The 22,191-nt window shown below is 49.3% G+C and overlaps 1 protein-coding gene across 1 annotated transcript in view; it reads right to left on the bottom strand.

The window, feature by feature from the left end:
• Nucleotides 1-17,524: 17,524 nt before the first annotated feature.
• SBK1 (SH3 domain binding kinase 1) overlaps nucleotides 17,525-22,191 on the bottom strand; it is an 83,582-nt gene continuing 78,915 nt past the window's right edge. Inside the window, exons 4-5 of the mRNA XM_025191593.1 lie at nucleotides 19,708-20,529; nucleotides 17,525-17,545 (exon numbers count right to left, since the gene is read on the bottom strand). Of these exons, the coding sequence (XP_025047378.1) occupies nucleotides 17,525-17,545; nucleotides 19,708-20,529 (843 nt within the window). The remainder of the gene's footprint in view (nucleotides 17,546-19,707; nucleotides 20,530-22,191) is intronic.

The following is a 22,191-nucleotide window of genomic DNA, read 5'->3' on the forward strand; positions in this document are numbered from 1 at the left end:
TGTCCTGTATTGCCTGCACACTGCTGTATTGCCCTCCCAGCAAATGTCAGAGTGATTGAAGTCCCCCATGAGAACCAGGGCTTGTGATCGGAAAACTTCCACTAGCTGTTTGAAGAAAGCCTCATGCACCTCATCCTCCTGGTCTGGTGGTCTACAGAAAACATCCACCACAACATCACCCTTGTTGCTCTCCCATCTAACCTTAATCTAGACTTTCAACAGGCATATCTCGTTTCATGAGTAAACATATGGCTTTTACATAAAGTGCAATTCCTCTTCCTCTTCTCCCCTGCCTGTCCTGTACCCATCCGTGACAGTGCTCCAGTCATGTGAGCTCCCACCAAGTTTCTGTTATTCCAATCACGTCATAGTGCCTTGATTGTGCGAGGACTTCCAATCTTCTGCTTGTTTCCCAGGCTCCATGCATTCATGTACAGGCATCTGAGGTCACTAGTCAATTGTCTTGATTTCTCAGGAAGTATGAGAGCACCTCCCCTATTGGCCCTTCCTGCTTGCTCTTCCTTCAGGTCTCCCGCTTCCCCACTTACTTCAGGGCTTCGGTCTCCATCCTTTGGCGAACCTAGTTTAATTAAGACTTTCCTACCTGGACCCAGGTTGCCACCCTCCCCCTCCAGCTCTGCTGTTTATTCAGCTTTGGTGGATTCTGCTGTAGCTTTCTATGACCCTCCCTATATCCTTTCTAACTCAGATGGGCTGTGTGTGCCAGAGCAGATGTGGTCAGTGTAGGTACATTGTCTTTGCCTTGGGTTGCTACCTGGTGTTATGATCCAGAACTATACAGGGCATTCTACAGTGGTGGAGTCATTAACCCTTAGAAGTGTCACTCCTCTGTAACATCAATGGACAGGCACAACGTGGGGGTGGGGTTTCCATTAGGGCCAGCAACTGAAGACACAGTCGGGTGTTTCCCTGTTGCAATTGGGTTCACCTATATAGGACATGTCAAGTATCGCTTCTCTGAACACAGCAGGAATTAAATAGGAGAGAAGTTCTTGGCTCACAGTTCCAAGCCTCTTTTTTGGTGGTCTGTAGTCCAAAAAGAGCATGTGCTCTCTGGGAGCCACATGCCCAGTCCTTGTTCTGGCATCTTCATGGCTTCCTTCTGCACCTTACTGCCATGTCTCCATCTGCTGCCTTCACACAGAGACATGCCCCGTTCTGCCAACCAGCACCTGACTCCAGTGAACCCTCTTGGGCCCCAAGGCTAAGCTTTGCCTCGTGCCTTGTCATGTGCCTGGGCTTTGGGTGGCAGTCAGCTTCCTGGTCCCCAAAAGTAGCTCAACTACTTTTTAAAGTCAACCTGAATGATAGGAGGCTGTTGCGCCCCCCCCAGCAGCTTCACCAAGCTTCACAAAGCAAGCCCGAAAGAGACTGTCTCATCAGATCCAGCAGGTTCCATTACTGCACACAACAGGAACCTCATGATGTGTCACACAGCCGGGGACCTGCACAGTGACCCCCTTCTCTAAACACTTCCTCTCAGGCTCTAGCAGGGCGGGGCAAGCACTCAAGGTTTGCTCCATTGAAAGTAGAATGGAAACATCTCTCTGGAAATCGGTGACATGTTCATAGATTCATAGATGCTAGGGTCAGAAGGGACCTCAACAGATCATCAAGTCTGACCAGATCCAGGGGAGATACAAGAGAAGTTGAGAATACAACTCTAGTCATGTAAGGAGGTTAGAGTTAAACTCAGAACAGCATGAAGTTGCATTGCGGTAAAGGAAAACCAGACCTTTTGTCTGCTCCTGTATCTCTATATACATTGTTGCACAGTTGCACTGTTTAATTGGAGATACAGGAGGAGCTCTATCCTGACCTGCTGTTCTATACATACATACATACATACATATATGTATGTATGTATGTATGTATGTATGTATGCATTAGCTACTCCCACACACGCGTTTAGTTTGGTACTATCACTTCTCAGACTTTGGGCTAAGATCAAGTGTATAGTAGCAAACAAAGGCAATACACAGGAGTTGGGAGACACAGCTGAGGTAGACCTGAGGGTCTGATCTGCTGGCCAGTAGGAAGGAAAATGGGATTGAGGAAGGAGTTTTAAAGTTTTAGGGTGCCAACTGGGGAGGCTGTTGCTGTTTCTTATCTTCAGGGTTGTCTGTCTGTTATTGTAAGCTGCTCTGAGCCTTTCTGGATAGATGCCCTGTGCAGAACTGCCAGCTTTGTGCCCTTTGTTTGTTTCTTTGTGATGAAGGGCAAAACATATGGAAAAGCAGGATTTTTTTCTACTTCTTTTTTAACATTAGACATTCTGGGCCTCCCACCCAGGAAAACTCTGTAAGCAACTGGTAAGACAGCAGCACCAGAGATCTCTGCGCCTATCAGTATTCTATGATCCTGAGGCCCCACTGTGCTATCTCAAGGCCAGGCAGTGTTTGTACCCTCTGGAGTTTACTGACAAAGAGCAAGAGGGGAAACAGAGACACCAGTGAGAGATTCTCAAAGGTGCAAAGGGTTTATGGGAACCTGACTCGTGCTGAAAGACAGGGTGATTCAGGTTCTTCCCTCTATTAGGGGTTCTTAGAAACTCCCAGTTGAAGTGACTCAAAGTTCCCAGCAAAATCCAGAACAAACCCAGAATGGATCTCCTGAGCTCTGCTTCATTGCCCTATCCACTGAACCATAGTGCCTTCAAAGAAGCCCAGCTTCATTACCTGAGATAAGAACTGCTTCATTCATATTCGTTATAAGTTTTGGAACTGGATCTTCAGTCCAGCCAGGCCGCAGTGCACAAGCTGAGGATTGGCCCATTATTTTTCGTCAGTGTCTTTGTCCACTTAAAACATGGGAGAAAAACGTTCTTTGTTAGAGGATCCAAGTCTCCCCTCCTCGAATGAATGGCTGAAGACTCACCTGGTCCCCATCCAGCATCATAGCTCTCAGAGCATGGAATGGCACAAGCCCAAAATCTCTGTTGTGAGTCACCTCTAACACAGCTGATACTGACCCTCAGCCCATGATGATGTCTTGTACCCAAATGTAAATGGCTCCAGGGGAATTCCTCACTGGGCAGACGGGCCTGATGTCAGCATTAGTAGCTTCAGTTCCCAGTCTTGTCTCAGCACTGGAAGCTGTGGTGCTGTCCCCACAGTAACATATAGGATGCCTGCAACAGAAGTGCATCATGCCTTCCTCAACTCATATGGGTCAGTGCAGCTAAGGCACTCTGAGAGGGAACATTAGCTGCTCAAAGCAATCCCTCAGGCAATGCTTAAGTCCTCTACAGTCATTATAGACCCAAATAGAATAACTCATGCCAAGAGATCAGGGCAGGATCCCTGGGTTGTCTCCCAGCGGCTGGAAGACGTCAACAGGCCAAGTGGTCTGTGCTTCCACCAGGCACATATCAGCTGTGTGGGTTGTCCTCTGTTGGGAGGAGAGCTGAGGCATAAAAGCAAGCTCAGTGACCTGATGAGTGTGTGGGAGCTGTGTATGACTGGGCATGTGTATCTGAGTGGAGGCAATAACTTGAATCAGTTCATTCAGAGCCATGATAGTGAAACCTGAGTGGCCGCTGGAGGACAGAGCTCAGGGCTAACCCAGTGGCACAGGGCCAGCAGCTGGCTGTCCTGTGCTGCCAAGGCTCAAGAGGTCCCTGACCAGTCTGGTTTGGAAAAGCCATTAGGTTATTGTAACCACTGCTGTCACAGCTATTTCTAGTGAACTCAAAGGCCATGCATTGAAGACTAAGAGGATATGAGTCCCTAGCAGATAGTTAATTCACCATGAGATCTACTGCTCCAAACTGTCTACATACCTGTATATAAGAGTAGTTAGCACCCAGATATGGGTAGTATGGCAAGGGTGTGCCCATGGTTCTCATGCTAGGCACCCCTTCCCCTGGGACCCCTGTCTGTGCCCTGGGGCAAACAGGGCCAGAAAGGACTGAGAGTGACCAATGAAAGCAAGGGGACAGAAAAGTTAACAGATGGACAGACAGATGCAGAGAGAGGTGGGGGCTGCCAGGGAGACAGCCAACGGAAGGCCAGGAGAAATGGGGCTTCTTAACAGATTGTTTCAAAAGATGGCAGCTGGGGAAGTGAAGGGAATTATGGGAGCTGGAGTAAGCTGGAGCACAGCACTGGGACACGGTGGGGATCAGGAGAGAAGGCCTCTACCAGGAGTATGCATATCCTAATCCCAGAGCTGGGGGCTGCAAATGGAACCTGTCCCAAACAGGAATGTGTGACAGATGCCCATATCCAATACTTTATGTACCATGCACAAGGCTGAGGCAGGCTCACTTAGCTGCTCCTAGGCCAGAGAGAAGGGTAGGAGATGGATATGACATTTGCATTTCATGTCCTTATGCTAATTAAATTTGTGGGAGGAAGGAAAAGATCAGGGCAAGCTTGAAAATTACCCAGGCAGCTTTCCTGACCTCAAGAGTAACCCTCAGAGCAGAGCTCCATCTGCTCCCTCCTTTATGAAGTTCCATGCATGCTCAGGGGCTGTGCAAGCCATCCCTGAGGTCTCCCACATGATCTTGATGAATTGGAAAAGTCAGGAAAATGAGATCATGGAGAGTGATGGGGGGGAAGGGAGATCATCTAATGCAGTCATAATGGGCTCAGGGAAGAGCTGCTGGTGGGGCGAGAGGGTGCGGGGAGGAATCACAGAGACCCATCTCAGGGCTTGCATCAGATAATGGATGGAATAGGAGTCAACAAGGCTGCAAAACAGCAATGATACACTGGCATTGTGCGCTGTCTCCCTCCTTCTGTCTGAGCATTCGGTATCTAATTTCTCCCTGTCTGATTGCCCTCTCTTCAGTGGCTCCTGCCTAATCTGTCTCTCTAGTTATCTCTGCATAATTTCTACCTACCTATTTACTTTTTATATCTAATCTCTCTCTCTCCCTCTAATCTCTGCTTCGCGACTTGTCTGCAAACAAATGACTGCTGAAATACCTATAGGCTCTTAGTTATTTCTATGCAAACCTGCAGGTGAACAGTCACCACAGATTAAGAACCAAGCTGAACCAGTGCTGTTTGGTTCAGGTCATCAACAGTTTCCAAGCTGAAAATAAATCTGTCGAGTCAAACAAAATGTTTCCTTTGGAGTGATCCAAAACATTTCCTTTCAATTTTCACCATTTTAGAATAAAGTAGGGTGAAAAGAACTGTGGAAACAAAAATCTTAAGATTGAAAAAGCAAAATATTTTGCTTCAGACATGTAAAAATGTTTCAATATTTTCTGAATTTTGGGGAGTGGGGGGTGGGGCAGGGGCATATTTTTCTAACTCAACAGTTCAATGAAAATGACATGAACCTGTAAAATGTTTCCATGTTATTGAATCTGCCTCTTTTGCCAAAAAAGTTTCATAGGAAAAATCAAGGATGGGTTAAACTTAACATTAATGTAATCAAAAACCCTCTTCATCCCCAGTCAGAACATCCAGACAAGCTTGCACTAAAGCAGCTAATGTTGAGAAGGGAAGCAGCTTACTACTTCACTGCCAGCTTGCCTGTATTACTCTCACACCCATCAGCTGTGAGGATAGCGGGTCTTGTACACCATGTGCTATATGGTGTATTCGGGGGTTGGACTCGATGATCCGGGGGTTGGACTCGATGATCCGGGGGTCGGACTTGATGATCTATTGAGGTCCCTTCCGACCCTAACATCTATGAATCTATGGCTATTCTGCTCTGGTTAGAGCAGCACATTTCAAAGAAGACCTAGACAAATGGAGCAGATTTCAGGGAAAGGCAGTGAAGTGCTAGGAACTCTGGGATATGAGTATAAAGGGTAAGGGGGCTGGGCATGCTCTAAGCAGGGCAGAGGTGCCTACCAGCATGAGATCAGCTTCCTAGAGACAATGCAGACATAATCTTGCCTTGTGCAAAGGCTGCAGCTTTGTCTTGCTGACTGGCTGGTTCCTTTGTTTGATCAGAGATCAGAGAGATTCACTGCATTTCTGCAGACCAAAAATGTACCTTTACACAAACTAAATCCAGAGCTTTTCATTTAGATGCCCTGCCTGGCCTGTCTACAGCCAGTTTCAGAGGCAAGTGAGCTGGCAATTGCTTGGGACCCCAGGCCATGGGGGGCCCTTTGGGCTATGTTAGTATAAGTTATCCAATGCAGAGGTTTGGGGACGGAAGGTCTCATGTCTTAGCCTCTTCCTAGGATCTGCATGAGTCTATGGCTGGATCTGGGTGTATCTATGCTGACCTAAATGTTATATAGCACTCTGACATCTGCTGGGGGGTGGGGAAGAAGAGCAATAGGACCAGGTCACCCTGTTCAGTACAGATACCATGTGAGGGACCAGAGGCTACACTCTGGGGGCCTGCCTTGGCCAGATTATGCCAGCTCCATGTCGAGTAACCAGGGTAGTCAGAGCTCACTCCCCAGGTTCCATAAGTTCTGCTCGGGTGTCCTACCCCCAGTACTGCCTGCAACAGCCAGAGTGTAAGCAACTGGGGGGCTCACCTCTTCCCCACCGCTAGCATCATGCTTTATTGTTTGGCTTCTCTGTAACCCCATTGGCATTATCTAAGTGCTTCACGACCAGCAGTTCACTTAATCTCACTAACATCCCTATGAACTAGATGACTACCTAAGTGCCCTATTTTTCATATGATTTTGAAGGGAGATTTATTACCTCTCATCTACAGATGGAGAAACTGAGGCACAGAGACCACTGAGGCTGAACTGGGACAAGAACCCCCTCTCCTGTACCCAGCCCAGAGGCCTCGCCACAAAGCCAGATGTGTGATAAAATGAGAGGTGCTTTAGGAAAAAATGTCACAATGGTGGAAACATGTCTGAGGAGTTTGATGCTGTGATTGCACCATGGAGATGAATTACTAAGGGATGCAGCCCAAGCATCGTGCTCTGCACAGATACTCTGGCCCAAAGCCCCACCTGCTGTTTTGTGAGAAAAACGTTGATCATGTCATGAGAAAAGCGTATTATGATGCAAGCACACAGCGGGCCACAGGTAAAACTCTCTGCATCTTTCATGCTTATTTCATATATTTCCTGGTGCAATGTGCATGTTTGCATATATTTATACTATCATGATATGAGGTAGATAATATACATTTTAAAACTAACAAGAGCAAGTACATTTTTAGGCAACGTGCAGTTAACCTGTGGACTTCATTGCCATAGGAGGTGGTGGAAGCATATAACACAGTCAGGTTCAAGAAGGGACTGAATACATTCATGGATGATGGATCTATTAATGGCTATTGAACAGAATGGCTGGAGGTGTCTCTTCTGGCATCTCTAACCCAGTAAATGGTGGGTGCCAGGCAGGATACTGAGTAGAGGATAGATCTAGAGGTACTCAGTTCAATGATCTCCCTGTATAGAATCCACTTCTGTCACTGTCAGAGATGGAATGGACCATTGGGTGACCCAATATGACTCTTCTTATGTTCCTATGTTCATCTTGTGAAATATACTTATCATACCATGTGTGCCTGAGCTAAGATGTATCTGGAATACATACACTGTAATACCAACAAAGTCTTCCATCAAAAGGGGCAGAATTGTCTTCAAGTCAATCGTGTTTCCAAAGCTGTAGTGTCACATTATGGTGAAGTGAACATAAGGGAAAAATACAGCAGGACAAAATAGGGCCAGTGGCAGGGCCCTGAGCCTCCAAAAGCATCATGTGAAGGAGGAAAGCCCCAGGGGTTATGCAGCATCAAAGCCATGCAATAGTGGTTCTATTAGAACACGGGGAGTTTGTCCCAGAAAGTGAGATGGTGCTGGGGAGAGGAGACATGCAGATGAGGAGACACAGGCAGCAAGGCTGTGCATGGGAAAGGTGGTATGTCAATGGAGGAGGAAATGAGCCAGGCACAGAAACCCAGAATGTGGGTGCCCTCAGTCCACAGAGCCATCCCTGGCACCTGCTGTGAGTCCCCTGTGAGTCCATCTCAACTTCACACGCGCACTCAGAAAGAAACACAACCCCCAGCAGACTGGGAGCAAACTGGTCTGTAGGGTTAGCCAATCCCTTCCATTGTGCCTGTAACCATTTATCTTCAGGGGATGGTAAAGCTCTTGCCTCTCCTTTTCCTATGCTCCCTGCCCCAACCCCAATTCCCATTTCCATTTCCCCAAGAAGACTTTAATGAAATCTGCCCTTAATTAAATCCACATTCATTTGCATAATTACCAGGAAATTGAAATCAGCCTGTGGACGTGGCTGGAATACATTTAGCTTGAATCAATCGTGAGTAGGATGAGGGGTGCATGGGTGATGTGGGGATGGGGGTCCAGCCAAGCACAACACTCCTTCTGGCCGGGGGGCCACGGATAAAGGGACCCTAAATTCCAGTCCCAGCAGCTCTGTCTATGCCCCTCCCTCCCGACCAGAAGCACTCCTGGGCTCCCCCCTCTGCTAGTCCAGGCTCATACATAGCTAAAATAGTGCTCTTCAGTCCTGACCCACAGCCCCAACCTACTGTACCAGCACAGTCCATTCCTCCCCTGCTCTGTCTTCTGCTTGTGATCTTCCATGTTGGCACTTGCCCCAGATGGATGGTGATGTTGTGCTTCTGCTTCCTATTAACCTCCAGCATAGCCCAAGGCACTTGGCAGCTTGAGAGAGCTCAGGAGAATTGGTTCAGCTGTCACTAGGACTGGACAAGCAACCATGAATACCCATATGAGCCCTCATGTAACGAGCCGGTTCCTGCGAGGCATGCTCAACCCCTTATGCACATAGGTTCCACCAATCCTGGAACAACCCCTTTGACTGGCACCAAAGCTTGCGAGAAACACATTTCAAAGCTATGGGTTGGGGAAGCACACCTACTGCCATCCAATCCAGAACAAGAACTGCACCATGTGACTTTATCAGACCAATCACAACCAAAGAGGAATGCTTGAATTTTGACTATTCAGTGCCAGCTTGTAGAGGAAACAACTGCAAAGGGTCAGTCTTCTGGTGGCTTTGAATGATGAATGAGTTGGAGCAAACAGCAGACTACTCATGGGCATGGCGCTGTCTGAGGAAGAAACTTCATAGCTCTCTAGTTCTTCAGATCCAGTGACTCCCAGCACCTCCCTCCTTCACTCCCCCATATATCAGGGACAGCCCCTCATTCCTACAGGACCAAGTCAGGTGTTGGGAAGCCATGTGAATCTTATGATTCTCTGATTTCCTGCAAAAGCAGAGCTCAGGTGCATTTTCACACCAATACATGCTCTGCCCCATGGAGCACTGGCACTGCCGGGTTAACTAGGGTAGCTAGATGAAAGATGTGGACAACAAGGGTTGCCCATGTCTGAATACAGACCTCAAAGCCAGCCATTCTGCACCCTCTCCCCAGTTGTGGAGAACCAGCCAGCTGCCCCAGGGAAGCTTCTGGGGGAAGGAGTTTCTGAAGAGCTGGCAGGTGGGATGAGGTAGAAGGTAGCCTTCTCCCACTCTGCTCAACATGGTCAAGCCACCAGGCTCATCCTCCTTCCAGCTAGGCTGTTTGCATCCTGATAACTTTTCCTAGCTGGCAACTCCTGTTAGCCAAGAGGGTAGGGTCCTCTGTGAAGAGTGGAATGACAGGGATGAGAGAGCTTGCACTGTCATTCCTATTTTGCTCTTGCTCTCTGATGTGAGAGATGCTGGAGGTAATTGGATGCTAAGTGCTCAGACAGAGGTGCCATTTCTGCTCTCAGTCTTCTCAGGAGCGTTGTTCATTAAATGAACTTCAAGGGATTCTTCCAAACCAGTTCTTCAAGTCTTATACAGCTTTGGACCCATTCTCTAGGCAAAGGTGCCAACCAGCATGAGATCAGCTTCCTAGAGACAATGCAGATATACTCTTGCCTGGTGCAAAGGCTGCAGCTTTGTCTTGCTGCTCAGAGGTGGTCATCTGGACCTTGACTGGCTGTTGCTGACTAGAAGCCAACCTGGTCTGGCTCACAGGCAAATAGCTTTGATCACCCATGTAGCTGAGGGAAGGAGGAAGCACCACATAACAACTGAATCCATAGAAGAACAGGACAACTCCTTTCATGCAAGTTGGATGTTTCCTGTCTTTGGGATAGTCCTGGCTATCAGGGGACCCCCCCTAGTACAACAGTATGATTTCAGATGATGTATCCCCTGGTTTACCCAGAAAGCTCTGGTTTTCCTAGAGTGTGTATGTACACCCAGCAACAGAGACATCATTACACTGCAGTACAAACTACTGGCTGCCAACCCTCCCCACTCCTGGTACCTCTATTCCCAACTAGGCCTTTTTGTCATGGCCCTAGAATTAGCAACTTTGCAGTCAAGGGGATTGGATGGTCCAGCAATGAACAGGGTCAAATCCCACTTAAAACTTTCTCCTTAGGAAATGGGCTGTTGGTCTCAGGCTACTTTGCAATGGCACAGGAATCTACATCCCTTGCAGTCACCACTGCACCTGGCTGACAGTGCCCCCACGAAGGCCAACAATTTCATAGATTTCATAGATTTTAGGGTTGGAAGGAACCTATTAGATCATTGTGTCCAACCTCCTGCCCTGGGCAGGAAAGAAGATGACCCCAGCCAGGTGTTTGTCCAATCTCTTCTTAAATACCCCCAAGGAAGGGGACAGCACCACCTCCCTTGGAAGGGTATTCCATATTTGGCAACTCTCACTGGAAAGAATTTTTTCCTGATGTCCAATCTAATTGAATGGGATTTGTGCCTAAGGCAGTAGATGGAGACTTGGAAAATTTGGATTCAGTTACTAGCTCTGCTACTGACTCCCTGTGTGACCTTGGGCAAGCAATTTAATCTCTCCGAGCTTTGCCTCCCTGTAGGAGAATTGGCTATAGCATCCTTTTTTGTTTAGGACAATGTAAGATCTTCTGGACAAGGTCACACAATTGAAGCTGGGAAAGTTCAGGAGAAAAATGTTCTTTTCCTAAAAGAAATAAAATATTTAAAGTTGTAGGAAATTGAAAAATTGAAAATAGAAATACCTTTCGGGTCAAATAAAATATTACACTTGAATTTTGAGCTGTCTAAAAATATGATTTTTTCTAAATAATGGGAATTTTGCAACAAAAAGTTCTGTGAGAATGAAAACAGGTCAGGCGTAAAATGCAGAAACTAGCTGTTTCAAATTATTCCGCATGGCTCATTTTTCCTAAATGAAAAAAAAATCAGCAAAATCTGCACATATTTGTAAACATTTTGTGGTCACCGAATTTTTGTTTCTTTTGCCCCCCAAAAACATAAATAGAATGAAAAAATCTCACCCAGCTCTGATATCATGTCTTCATGCAGCATCTCACACAATGCTCTTAACTGGGGCCTATACACACTACTGGCATGCAAATAAGTGAAAATGAGTAGAAAGAAATACTTTGATTCATATTCAACGTAAAATAGATAACAGGTGAAACCCCATCCTTCTTCCTCCCTCCACAAAGCAAATATTGGGGCATGGCCAATCTGACTTTTTTTAAATGATCTTTTCCAACATGGCAGGGCAAATGGCTCCATCCTGCACACATCTGTGTACAAACACGTGCCTACATGCCCATCCCTAGGGAGTGCGAGTGATGTATAAAAAAACTAAAAGCACTTCTTGGGCTGGATTGCACGTTGGTTCCCCCCACCCCCTCCCAATGTTTTTATTTTGTAGCAATTGTCCTCCATATAAAATTAAACAACACATTTAAACACCTCCTTCTCACAAGTCAAAGAACTGCAAAGTATTTACAGACACATCTTGTTCTCATTTTATTTTTGCTGTTTGCCTGGTTTCCCTGCTCTGGGAGGGGTTGGAAGGAGTTGAACAACAGTAGTTTTTAGTTACTCTTCATTCCTTCAAGACCCCTCTGCAGGTGGACAGTGCAAGAACAGAGCTTATTCACCTGACCAGTTCACAACGCTAAGTCACAACACAACCAAGGGATGCAGTGATGCTTCATCGGGGAGGAGATTAACAAAAAGATTCCTTTCTGCACTGCTGCTGCTGTAGACAACTGATTCCTTTGGGAAGAAAAGGGAAGGGTATTGAGCCTTTACAACTAAACTATCCTTCAATCTCTCTGCATTTATCAGTCCTTGACAGTGATTTGTGTGCCTTTAACCAATGTATGCAACTAAGCCAGCTCCCACTCAGGCCAATGACCAAACTCCAACTGACTTCAATAGGAGCAAGGCAGAGGCCTCAGTAGTAGCTCTCTGAATTTTCTGGGTCAGTTGCTGGCATGTTGAATGTCTGGTGATGTCTGCAGGCTTCAGTGCAGATTTGCTTATCAGATGCTGATCAAATAACTAATGATGTCATGAACTTCTGTCCTAAATGCTTCAACCTGCTGAAGATCACTACCTATGTGCTGAGCTGAGATGGCTCCACCCAGGACATTTCCACAGCACTGCTGCTGTGGTCTCATGCAGGTGTAAGGGGGTCATCTCCAGAGACAGCCTGCTCTTGGGAGAGGCCTGGCCACATTTCTGCTCTAGAGATGGTTTGCCTTAGGGAAGCACCCCACCACCCAGGAGTACTGACAGGATCCCAGGGACAGGTGGACAGAACTGCCGAAAGGATCAGGAGGAGAGTCACTCATCACCATGGTGTTGTTTAGGGTGGAAGCCAAGGCCTCCTGCGTGTTGTTATAGCACCGTATTAAAGGCTGTACCACAGGTCAGGAAGGGGGTAATAGGGCATTTGCTTGGTCACCATTACCAAGGCAGGACAAAGTGTGCTGGCTTGGCAGAATGATTTTCTGGGAAACTGCTATCTCCCTGCAAACCCTTTTCAACAGTGGGATCCCAGGCCTTATACCTTGTGGCGTTAGTTGGTGTCAAGGTGGGCCTATCCCAAGAGACAGGATTGCCCTGCCAGGGGTGTTGCAGTGGAGGGGACCAACACCTTACACTGAAGCAGCTGAGACTTCATCAGGCAGGGCACTGGGAGAGGTGGGCCATGCATCACTCTGTGACCTTAGCAGTCATGTGAGCCAGGTCTCACCTACTGGAGGTCTGGCTGGAAAGGAGCAAAAGAACCAAGGGGAAAGCCTGCCAGGGTATTTTGAGGAGGGCTGAGAATCTGAGCAGAAAGTTGGTCAGGAGAGCCCTACAGCTGGATGGCCAATCTGGATCATTTGGCTATTTGCCCTTTACAGGTTTCTTCTGGCTCAGTTGCCTCAGTTATGACAGCCAACCTTTCACCTCAACAAAAAAACAGAGCAAACTCCTGTTTTTTTGCACTGAGTCATGGGAGGCCATGTGCTAGTCCCCACCTGGAGTCCCTCACAGCTGCCTCACAGCCGTCACATCAGCAATCCTCCTCTATATTGCACTGGCTTTGTGAAGAGAGAGCTGCAGCAAGGCCACTAAGGAGATATGGGACTACCTGCTACTGGCAGATGAGAATAATCTTCTTCAGCTCAAGTGAAGAAAGCCTGGGTGCCACTGCCCCAGAAGGATCTGGGACCTAAACCAGCTTCCCTAGTAATGTGCACGTTTAGAAGTAGTAAGTGTCTGTTGTGTGCAACATGTTCATACGTTACCATGTTCTTTGAATGATGCAACAAAGTGAGGTTATCGGAACTGGCCAAGAGATGACACATTTTTGGTTGACATTTCACATTTGCCTGGAAAAATAAAATGTTTGCAAAAGACAAATAAATTCAGGTCCTGGCCTTTCAACCAGCCCAAGGGATCAGCAGGTTCTGAAAGCAAAAGCCAGACCTTGTGGAAAGCTGATTATTTCTTTTTTTGCTAGAGGAAAGTTTTCCTCTGAATAGGAGAGAACAAACACAACACTCCCGGGGGAAGCACCACTGCATTGTCACAACAGGAAATCACTTTTTATTTTTTTTAAAAAAAGGCTCTACTGCCATCAAGATTTTTTGCTTTTATATATTTTTGTTGTTTTTTTGTCATTTTAATGGGGGTTTTTTTCTTTTCAACAGTGACAGAAACTGAGGTAACATCTGTAACACTATAACCTCTCCTACAGGGAAAAGGTCTGAAACCCGACAGCCGAGGGAATTAAAAAAAAACCCCAACAGCCTAACAACAACAACAACCTCAATGGAAAAATATCACACACACACACACCCCTGAAAACAAAATAACTGACCAGAAAAATTAAAAAGGTCTATGTGGTGGTTTTAATTCCTTATCTACATTATTGCACGAAAGATCGAGGACATTGAGGGGCCTAAGGCAAAAAGGAGAAATTGCGGCTAAAATATCTAAGTCTGTGCAATGCTACCTCTAAAAAAACCATTAGCCCTGGATACCCCAGAGCACAGTGGGGCGACACCAAGAGAGGTGAATGACTTCCATTCACCTAAAACACCCAGACGTGGACTGTGGAGATGGGGTGGGGCGATCACATTAGGGAGGGAGGGAGGGAAGGAGGAACTGCTGGGGCCAGTGACACCAAAGAGGTCAGAGATATGGTGGTCAGCAGATGCTAGTCTGAAGGGTAGGAGAGGAGCTTCTTGGATGCTGTTCCTTTCTCACCAGGGACAGATATTCATTTGGTTGGATCAGTCCAACCAGGGACAAAGCAACGGTCAGTCATACCAGGTCCTCTTGGATCCCATACCCAGAGGTCATTGACAGTCGCTACTAATGTTTCAGCAGGCTGGGGGACGGAGGCTGGGGCTGAGTGTGTGCTATGATTAGTGATGGTTATACAAGAGATGCACCCTTGCTTTCCACTAGGATCCACTGGAAAAGGCTGCTGGGCATGCCCCCGCGTACTGGGTGTGGGGTTTGGACCGTGGCCAGTCGCCTGCCCTGCATCTGTTTGTAAACTGCTGTTGCTTCTTAGTAGCATTATAGCCCTTTGTATGGTAAGTTTCAGAGTCCAGGAGGGAGACACTGTGCCCAGAGTCCAGATCAGAGGGAGGTGGGGATGGTGGGGGCCCCCACCTATGCAGCGACTAAGTTAGCCTACTCTGAGCTGCTTCAATCCACTCCCTTGCAGTAGTCATCTCTACAGCTCTTGAGGGAACACAGGCTGCTGTGGACAGGCTGAGCATAGCCTTAAGCCAATCAAGTCCTCATTAGGGCAACCCACAGCCAGCAGTGCTGGTGGGGCTGACCCTGACAGAGCTAGGACAGGTGGAAGGACACTCAGTACCCACATCACAAGCCACTAGGGACATGCAGAGCCAGTTGTACAGAGAGGACTTCTCTTTACTGCAGAGTTAGCCCAGGCCCTCACTCTGAGTGACTCCTGTCCACACACAAGATTTGTGACCCTAATATTATACCGCTGTCTGAGCTAAAGCCTAATGTGTTTAAACCTATACTATATTATGAAGATGCCAACATGAAGGGTCCTCTGGCACATTTCCACAGTTTCCCAGCCCCAGAGAGACCAAGTTCTTCCCCAACTCACGCCTAGAAGTGGCTCAACTCCTGGCAGATATAAGAACAATGGGACAGGCCCCCAGAGGTCCTGATGACATGCAGGGAGCAGTGCAGCACTAGTATGGACCCACTCAAGTAGACACACTCAAGTCTGGCAACTTACACCCAAGTTAAACCAACCCGGTGGCTTACCTCAGAGCATCAACCCCCTGAGGAAAAGTCGCCATGAAGGCAAATCCTGCAGTGTAGGGCAGAGGGAAGGACGAAGGAACATGTCAGATCAGTAACGGTCACAGAGGTGACTGAACTTACTTGCCTGGCCTCGATTTTTAGTCCCTGATCCAACAGGATCCCTTTGGTGCATGTGCCTGATTAGGGTAGTGAGCAAGGAAAGAGTTTAGCACCCTGCCCCTCTGAAGCCTCAGGTCAGGGAAGGAGTTGGGAGACAGCAGTCTGGAGTGGCAACTCCCTGCATGAACTATTCCCAGGGAAAGCCAGAGCCCCACACACAGGCAGATAATGCTCCTGAAAGACACGGGAAGGGCTGGCTTCCCTGCACAGGCACATCCCAATGAACAGCTCTCACTCCCACAGGCCTTTCCCAGATCTACAGCACAAGCACACATCTGTCCAATCCACCTCCAGTGCTGGATGTCCCTCTTTGAGCATAGCCACAGCAACACTCCCCTCGCCCCATTATCCAGGCAGGTTCCATGGGGATTGCTAAGGCCATCCCTTGGAGGGGCGAATCGGGGCAACCACTCCGGGCCCTGCGCTTTGGGGGGTCCTGTGGAGCCAGGCAGAGCGGCGTGGCAACACTGGGCTGCTGCCTGCTTCACGTCCAACCTCTCGGCATCCCTCCCCCTGCCAAATCCACTGCCGAATCTGGCACCTCCGGCTGCTTGACCCTCCCCCCACCGAATCAGCCGCCACCTTCCTCGCATCTGGGGGCGGGGCCCCGCACAGGCTGATTTGCCCCAGGCCCTGCACCCTACTCGGGTCACCTCTGAGGATTGCCCTTCATCTGCTCATCCAAATAGAGGTCACTCTGGCCTCAGATTCAAGATTTGGGAGCTCACACACAGATGCCCACATGTGCATGAGTGATGGCACAAGCCTTACACATCTCACTCCCATATGTCCATTGCATGTCTAACACATGTACACACTTGCCTACACAGGTGTGAAGCTACTCCACTGATAAACTCCATAAGGACAATCTCCACTGGGGCTTTGCCATTACCAAGGAGCCAGATGGAACCACCATCCCTTTGCAGCCATGCAAGTAGCAGCGAAGCAGCAGCAGGGCTGTATGTAAACATATGGGCTGAGAGCAAGGCAGGGAGCACAGTTCTCACCTTCTCTCTCATGGTAGGGGAATAAGGGGCCTGTACACACCCAGGGCTGTTAACCCTATGAAAGCAAAGTGACTATCTCAGGGGGTTGCTTTCACACCCTGTTTCCAATTTTGGTTACCCAAATACCTACAGCTACTGATCTAGATATGCCCACATCCCTAACTGATAGCTTCTCCCTGAAGCTTCTATGCGCATGGGCAGGGCTTCCAAGCAGAATCCCTATTATGTGAGGCAATTGCAGCAGACAGTGCTGTGCTGGGCCCCACCACAGAGCTGGAAGGGCAGCCAGACCTGGGCCAGAAGCTGCCTAGTGGCTTCATGTGGTTGGATCAAGCTGAAGTGCCCCAGAGCAGCAGTGCTCACCCAGCACAGCCTCCTGCTTTGCAGTTATCTCCCTGCAGCCCCATCCAGCCTTATATGTCCCCTTTCCTAGCCCTGGCCTCTGCTATGTGTCACCCAAAGCTCATCTGTGCATGGATCCCACCACACCTGCCAGAGCCACTGGCTTCCTGCTCTTTCCCATCACCCTTTACTGTTCTACTGCCTCCAGTTTGTCATGGCAACCAGCAAGATGCTTATTAGTTTTCCCTCCATACACTAGGGTTGGGGAGAGGTCTGCCTCCTTAGAGTGCTACGGTGCCAGAAGGTTGAGGGAGTATGGGTCCCCCCTACCCTCATCTAGTCCTTATGTAAAGAGTATATTATCAAAGGGATGACTAAGAGGGGCAAGAGGGTACTTGGGGTAGGAAGGGTAACAGCAAAGACAGAGAGGTGGGGGATGGTTGGAGGACCAGGGACCTCTGGAGATGCTTGAGCTGTCCTCTCCAAGGTTCTTCAGAAGCTGCCAAAGCAGGCCTGAAGGCAGAAATGACAAGTAGCTTGGTTTACAGTCACTGGGTATGCAGATATATGCAGCCCAGCCTGAAATGTTTATGCAATTTTTTTTGCAAATTCGACATTGGTCCATTTGAGGATCCCATGCAGGCAAGTTTGGCTGTACTAACCCCCATGCCAATGCCTATGGATTGCTGTGGGAACCCCACCAAGATGGCTTGCTCTGGTCTGATGTCATTTACGGAACCACTTGGGTTCACCTCTTCCAGAGGGGCAGTCCCCTCAAAACCAGCAAGGGTCTTCTAGCCCAGGAAGCTAGTGTAAGGCCAAACCTTCATCAGGGTCTGTAACCACCCCTTATCCTGATACATCAGGGTGGGCAATTATTTTGGGTGGAGGGCTGCTTACTGAGTTTTGGCAAACCATCAAGGGCCGCATGACAGGCAGCCCAGGGCAGATAAATATTAATTTTCTAAAAATTTTAGGGGCCCTGCGGGCTGGATAGAATAGCTTGGCAGGTCACATCTGGCCCACAGGCCGCATTTTGCCCGCCCCTGTGGTGCATCCACTCTAAATAGAGATGGCCTGGCACTGATCACCAATAAAATGTCTTACCACTACAGCCATCAAGGAACATACTGAAGCGGCGGCTCCCCAGCTGCCCATGTCCCTCCAGTGAAGATAGGACAGGTTCATATCAGTGTCCCTTACAAGGTATCAGCCTTTGTCTGCCTTGACCTGTTCCCCAAATTGGGGCCTGGTTCCCAAGTTGCCCACAGGGGCTTGAGACAAAGGATGCTCCCCTGTAGGGTGCTGGCGACATGCCAGCTGGGCACAACAGACCCAGTGCACACAGACACATAGGAACACGACACTTGCTACATTGGTGGGCACTGAGTGCTTCCCCCATAGGTGCAGAGCAGAGCCCTGTGCAGCAGGAAGATATCCCAGAATCCCTTGGCAGGGAGGGGAGCAGCAAGAGCTGGGGCTGCCCAAGCCCAGCCCTAGAATAGCTGTGGGAGAGGCCTTGTCTGGGCCGGGGCCAGCTCACTGGATACCACGCCCACCTTCTCATTTCAGACAGGATCCACCAGGCTTATTTGCTTCCTCCTTATCTCCTGCCATCTATTATGGCCCCCCTCAAATAAGAGCCAGGATGGCAGTGAGAGTGCATGGGTAGGTGCAAGAGGTACACCCAGGCCCAGCTCTTAAACAACAGAGACTGCTAAACACCCCCACCTCCTGGAAAGCCTCTCCCATGTCCTGGGGTCATCAGCTTTCCCTCCCTTCTGGGATGCTTTCTTTTCCCCCATCCCACATGTCCACCTCTCTAGCCACCCCCAATGAGGGAATCACACAGGGGTCTTGGAGACTGAGCCAGTGCAGGAAGGGAGCCAACAAGAGTGAGGGCAGGTGTGGGATGCCAAGCTGCCCTCATTCCCTGTGTGCCAAGTCTGTAGTTAAGCCCTGACCTGAGCCCAGATTTCTAACCATGGTCAGTACACGATTTACAGGGCAGGGAGAATGCCCAATTTGCGTATCAAGCCCTGACCATGACAGGTGTCCTTGGCAACCTAAAGAATCCCAGGTTTGCTGCAGCCCCACCCCACTCTGCTCCCCACCCACTATAAGCCCCAGCTGCCTGCACGATGATGCCAGACCACACGCCCAAGACCCAATGCCGTTTCCCTCCCTCCCACTTCTGTCCCACCCTCTTGTTCTCCCCCTGTTCTCATTTTGATTATTGTTTTGGTGAAAGGTCCCACGCAACCCCAGAAACAGTAGGACTCTGTTGGCTCTCCCGTGCTCTGTCAGCCCAGCAGAGGAAGGGCACGTGTGGTGTGGAGAACGCAGGGAAGTAGCCCCCATTTTAGTTGCGGATGGCATGAGGAGGAGGGAGCTCTGAGCCACCAGGCTGTTCATGGTCCTTCCTGGCAGCCAGTCCACGCCCCCTCTGTTGGGCTCCCAGCCCCCAGTGTCCAAGTCTACACTCTGGCCTTACCTACAGTGGATGGATATATGTAGCATCCTTAGTATTATTAAGTTATTGTCAGGTTTTTTTTTGTTTTTTTGCTTTGGGAGACATGGATCCTGGTCCCTAATATAAAAGGAATTCCCTCCCCCATCCCTCTTTGCCAGAGGGTGGGAGGCAGTGGGACTGACATCATGTTTGCAGGCTGTACAGAGCAGAGCCATGCCATGAGGACTGTGACCCCCCCCCCGCAAATCTCTATTGCTGTGGCCAGGACCATCTGCCCTTTGCCTTTGTCTTGCCGCCCATCTGTCCTCCCTGTTCCCCCTGGGGAGGACAGGCCTGGCTCTGAGGTGGAGAGCCGAGGGCCACTGCCTTCCGTCAGGATGGTCCTCTTGAGTGGGGTGGGGGTACAGGAGCTGGGTGTCTCGTGGCGGTGAGAGCCAGATGAGAGCTTGTCACCAGCATGTTTGCGGGAGCGGTAGGAGGGCCTGCGGCGCACCTCTGACATCAGGTCATATTTGATGAAGTAGAAGACCTCCTTGACAGGGCAGCGTTTCTCGGGGTCCAGGGCCAGGAGGCGTTGGAACATGCGCAAGGCATTGTCTGTGAAGCGCCTCCACTGGGAGGGCAGGCCGGCCAGACGCCCCTTTTGCCACCGCACAAACTCCTCAAAGAAAGTGTCCGTGGCGGAGGCTGCCTCCCAGGGAAAGTTGCCAGTCAGGACACAAAAGATGAGCACGCCAAAGGCCCACACATCAATGCTCATGTCCACAGTGAAGCCCTCAGCCCGGCCGGCCTGGCAGACCTCGGGCGCTGTGTAGGGGATGGTGCCACTGATGCGCTTCACCCGGCAGCCCACCTTGCGTGTCATGCCAAAGTCAGCTAGCTTGACCCGGCGGCAGTCACGGTCAAAGAGCAGCACATTCTCAGGCTTAATGTCCCGGTGCACCAGATTCTTGCTGTGCATGTAGTCCAGGGCCAGGCCCAGCTGCTGCACACAGCGCTTCACCATGTCCTCAGGGAGACCCACCTGCAGGGATACAGACAGAAAAAGCATTAACACAGGTTATTGGAGGACTGGGGGATTTTCTGCACTCGTGATGCTGGGGGGCCAAGGCCTGGCAGCAACCTGGTCCGATGTTCAGAACACTTGAAGTTAATCCCTACTTCACTGTCCTCCAGGGCCCAGGCAGGGAGCAGCAGGGAAGCAAGCTAGCCCAGTGCGAAGGCAGTGGGAATCAAGCCACAGAGTTATCAGAGCTGAGGAACGAATGCCACACTGGCTCTCCTGAAGAATGCCCATGCCATCAGCCCCCTCAAATGGCACGAGTGCCACATTAAACCACCTCCTGCTGCCTCAATATGCCCTCACTCAGGGGGAAAAGCATCACGACAAAATGGTTTCTGCCCATGCTCCTGATTACTCGGCATGACTGAGCTTGCCATATCTAACCCTCCCTAGCACTGCCCAGAGTGGGCCTTCTACACCCCACTTCCGTTTTGTATCTCTTGTCTGACTGGTATCTATGTAGGAATGAGATGCTCACACTGGGCAGCCTTGGCTGTCCTCTGCAGCCTGTCTCCTAACAGACCATTATGTCTCCTTCACATCTCAACCTGATTTTCTGCTTCCCAAGTGCCTCACAGGTGGAAAGTGAAGATGAAGCTGCTGAGATGCATTTGTCAGTGAGGACCCTGTGCTTACATGAAACACCATTTATAAGGGCTCCTCTTGGGAGGGACAGAGGAACTCTCCCAGCATGCCAAGCACTTTGGGGCTAAGGAGACTGGTTAAATTGTTTCAGGACACGCTTTCAGGGCACAGCATGTAGAAGCAAGTGCAAAATAACCTGGTGCTGCCTTCAGTTCCCATTTTTCCCTTTAATGGCATAAGGTTTTAAGCTGAAGTATCATTGCTTCCCACATGAAAAGAGGAAAATGTCAGACATAGAGGATCTGAGAGGTAGAACAAAGCTACTACAGGGAAGCACAAAATCTCCGGCAAAGTCCCCTGGCAGCTTCATTGTTTGAGACATTTAGTAAAAGCCAAAGCCCTGGAGAACAATCCTTCACTGCCCCATCATGGGTAGGGGGGATGAGATGAGCCAGGTGACCTAAAGCCCTTCTCCATCACTAGCTTCACTAATTATAGGGGAAGGACCCTGTCCACAAGCTAGGCTGAATTTTGGCAACCATCCTTCCCTTGAAAAGGAGTCAACCAATGGTTTCCCTCCCTCTATACACCAATGCTAGGAGCATAGGGAGCAAGCAGGATGAACTAGCACTCCTGCTTGCAGAAAACACCTAGGACTTAGTAGGGCTAACAGAAACCTGGTGGGATTCTTCCCACAACTGGGCAGTACACATTGAGGGGTATAAGCTGTACAGAAAGGACAGGGTGGGGAAGAAAGGGGGAGGGGTTGCGCTCTATGTCAATAAGCGATATACATCGACACTTATCAAAACGGAATTGGAGGAGGAGAAAGTAGAAGGATTGTGGGTTAGGTTACATGGAGGTCAAGGAGAAAGGGATTTGGTGGTAGGGGTCTGCTACAGACCCCCACACCAAGGGGAAGAACTAGATTTGGGGCTCCTGAGGCAGTTCTCGGAGACCATAAAAGCTAAGGAGGCGGTAGTCATGGGGGACCTAAACTACCCAGACATCTGCTGGGAGACACAGACAGCAAAGTCC

Source organism: Alligator sinensis, unplaced genomic scaffold, assembly GCF_000455745.1.
Source record: "Alligator sinensis unplaced genomic scaffold, ASM45574v1 scaffold449_1, whole genome shotgun sequence".
Lineage (NCBI taxonomy): Eukaryota > Metazoa > Chordata > Crocodylia > Alligatoridae > Alligator > Alligator sinensis.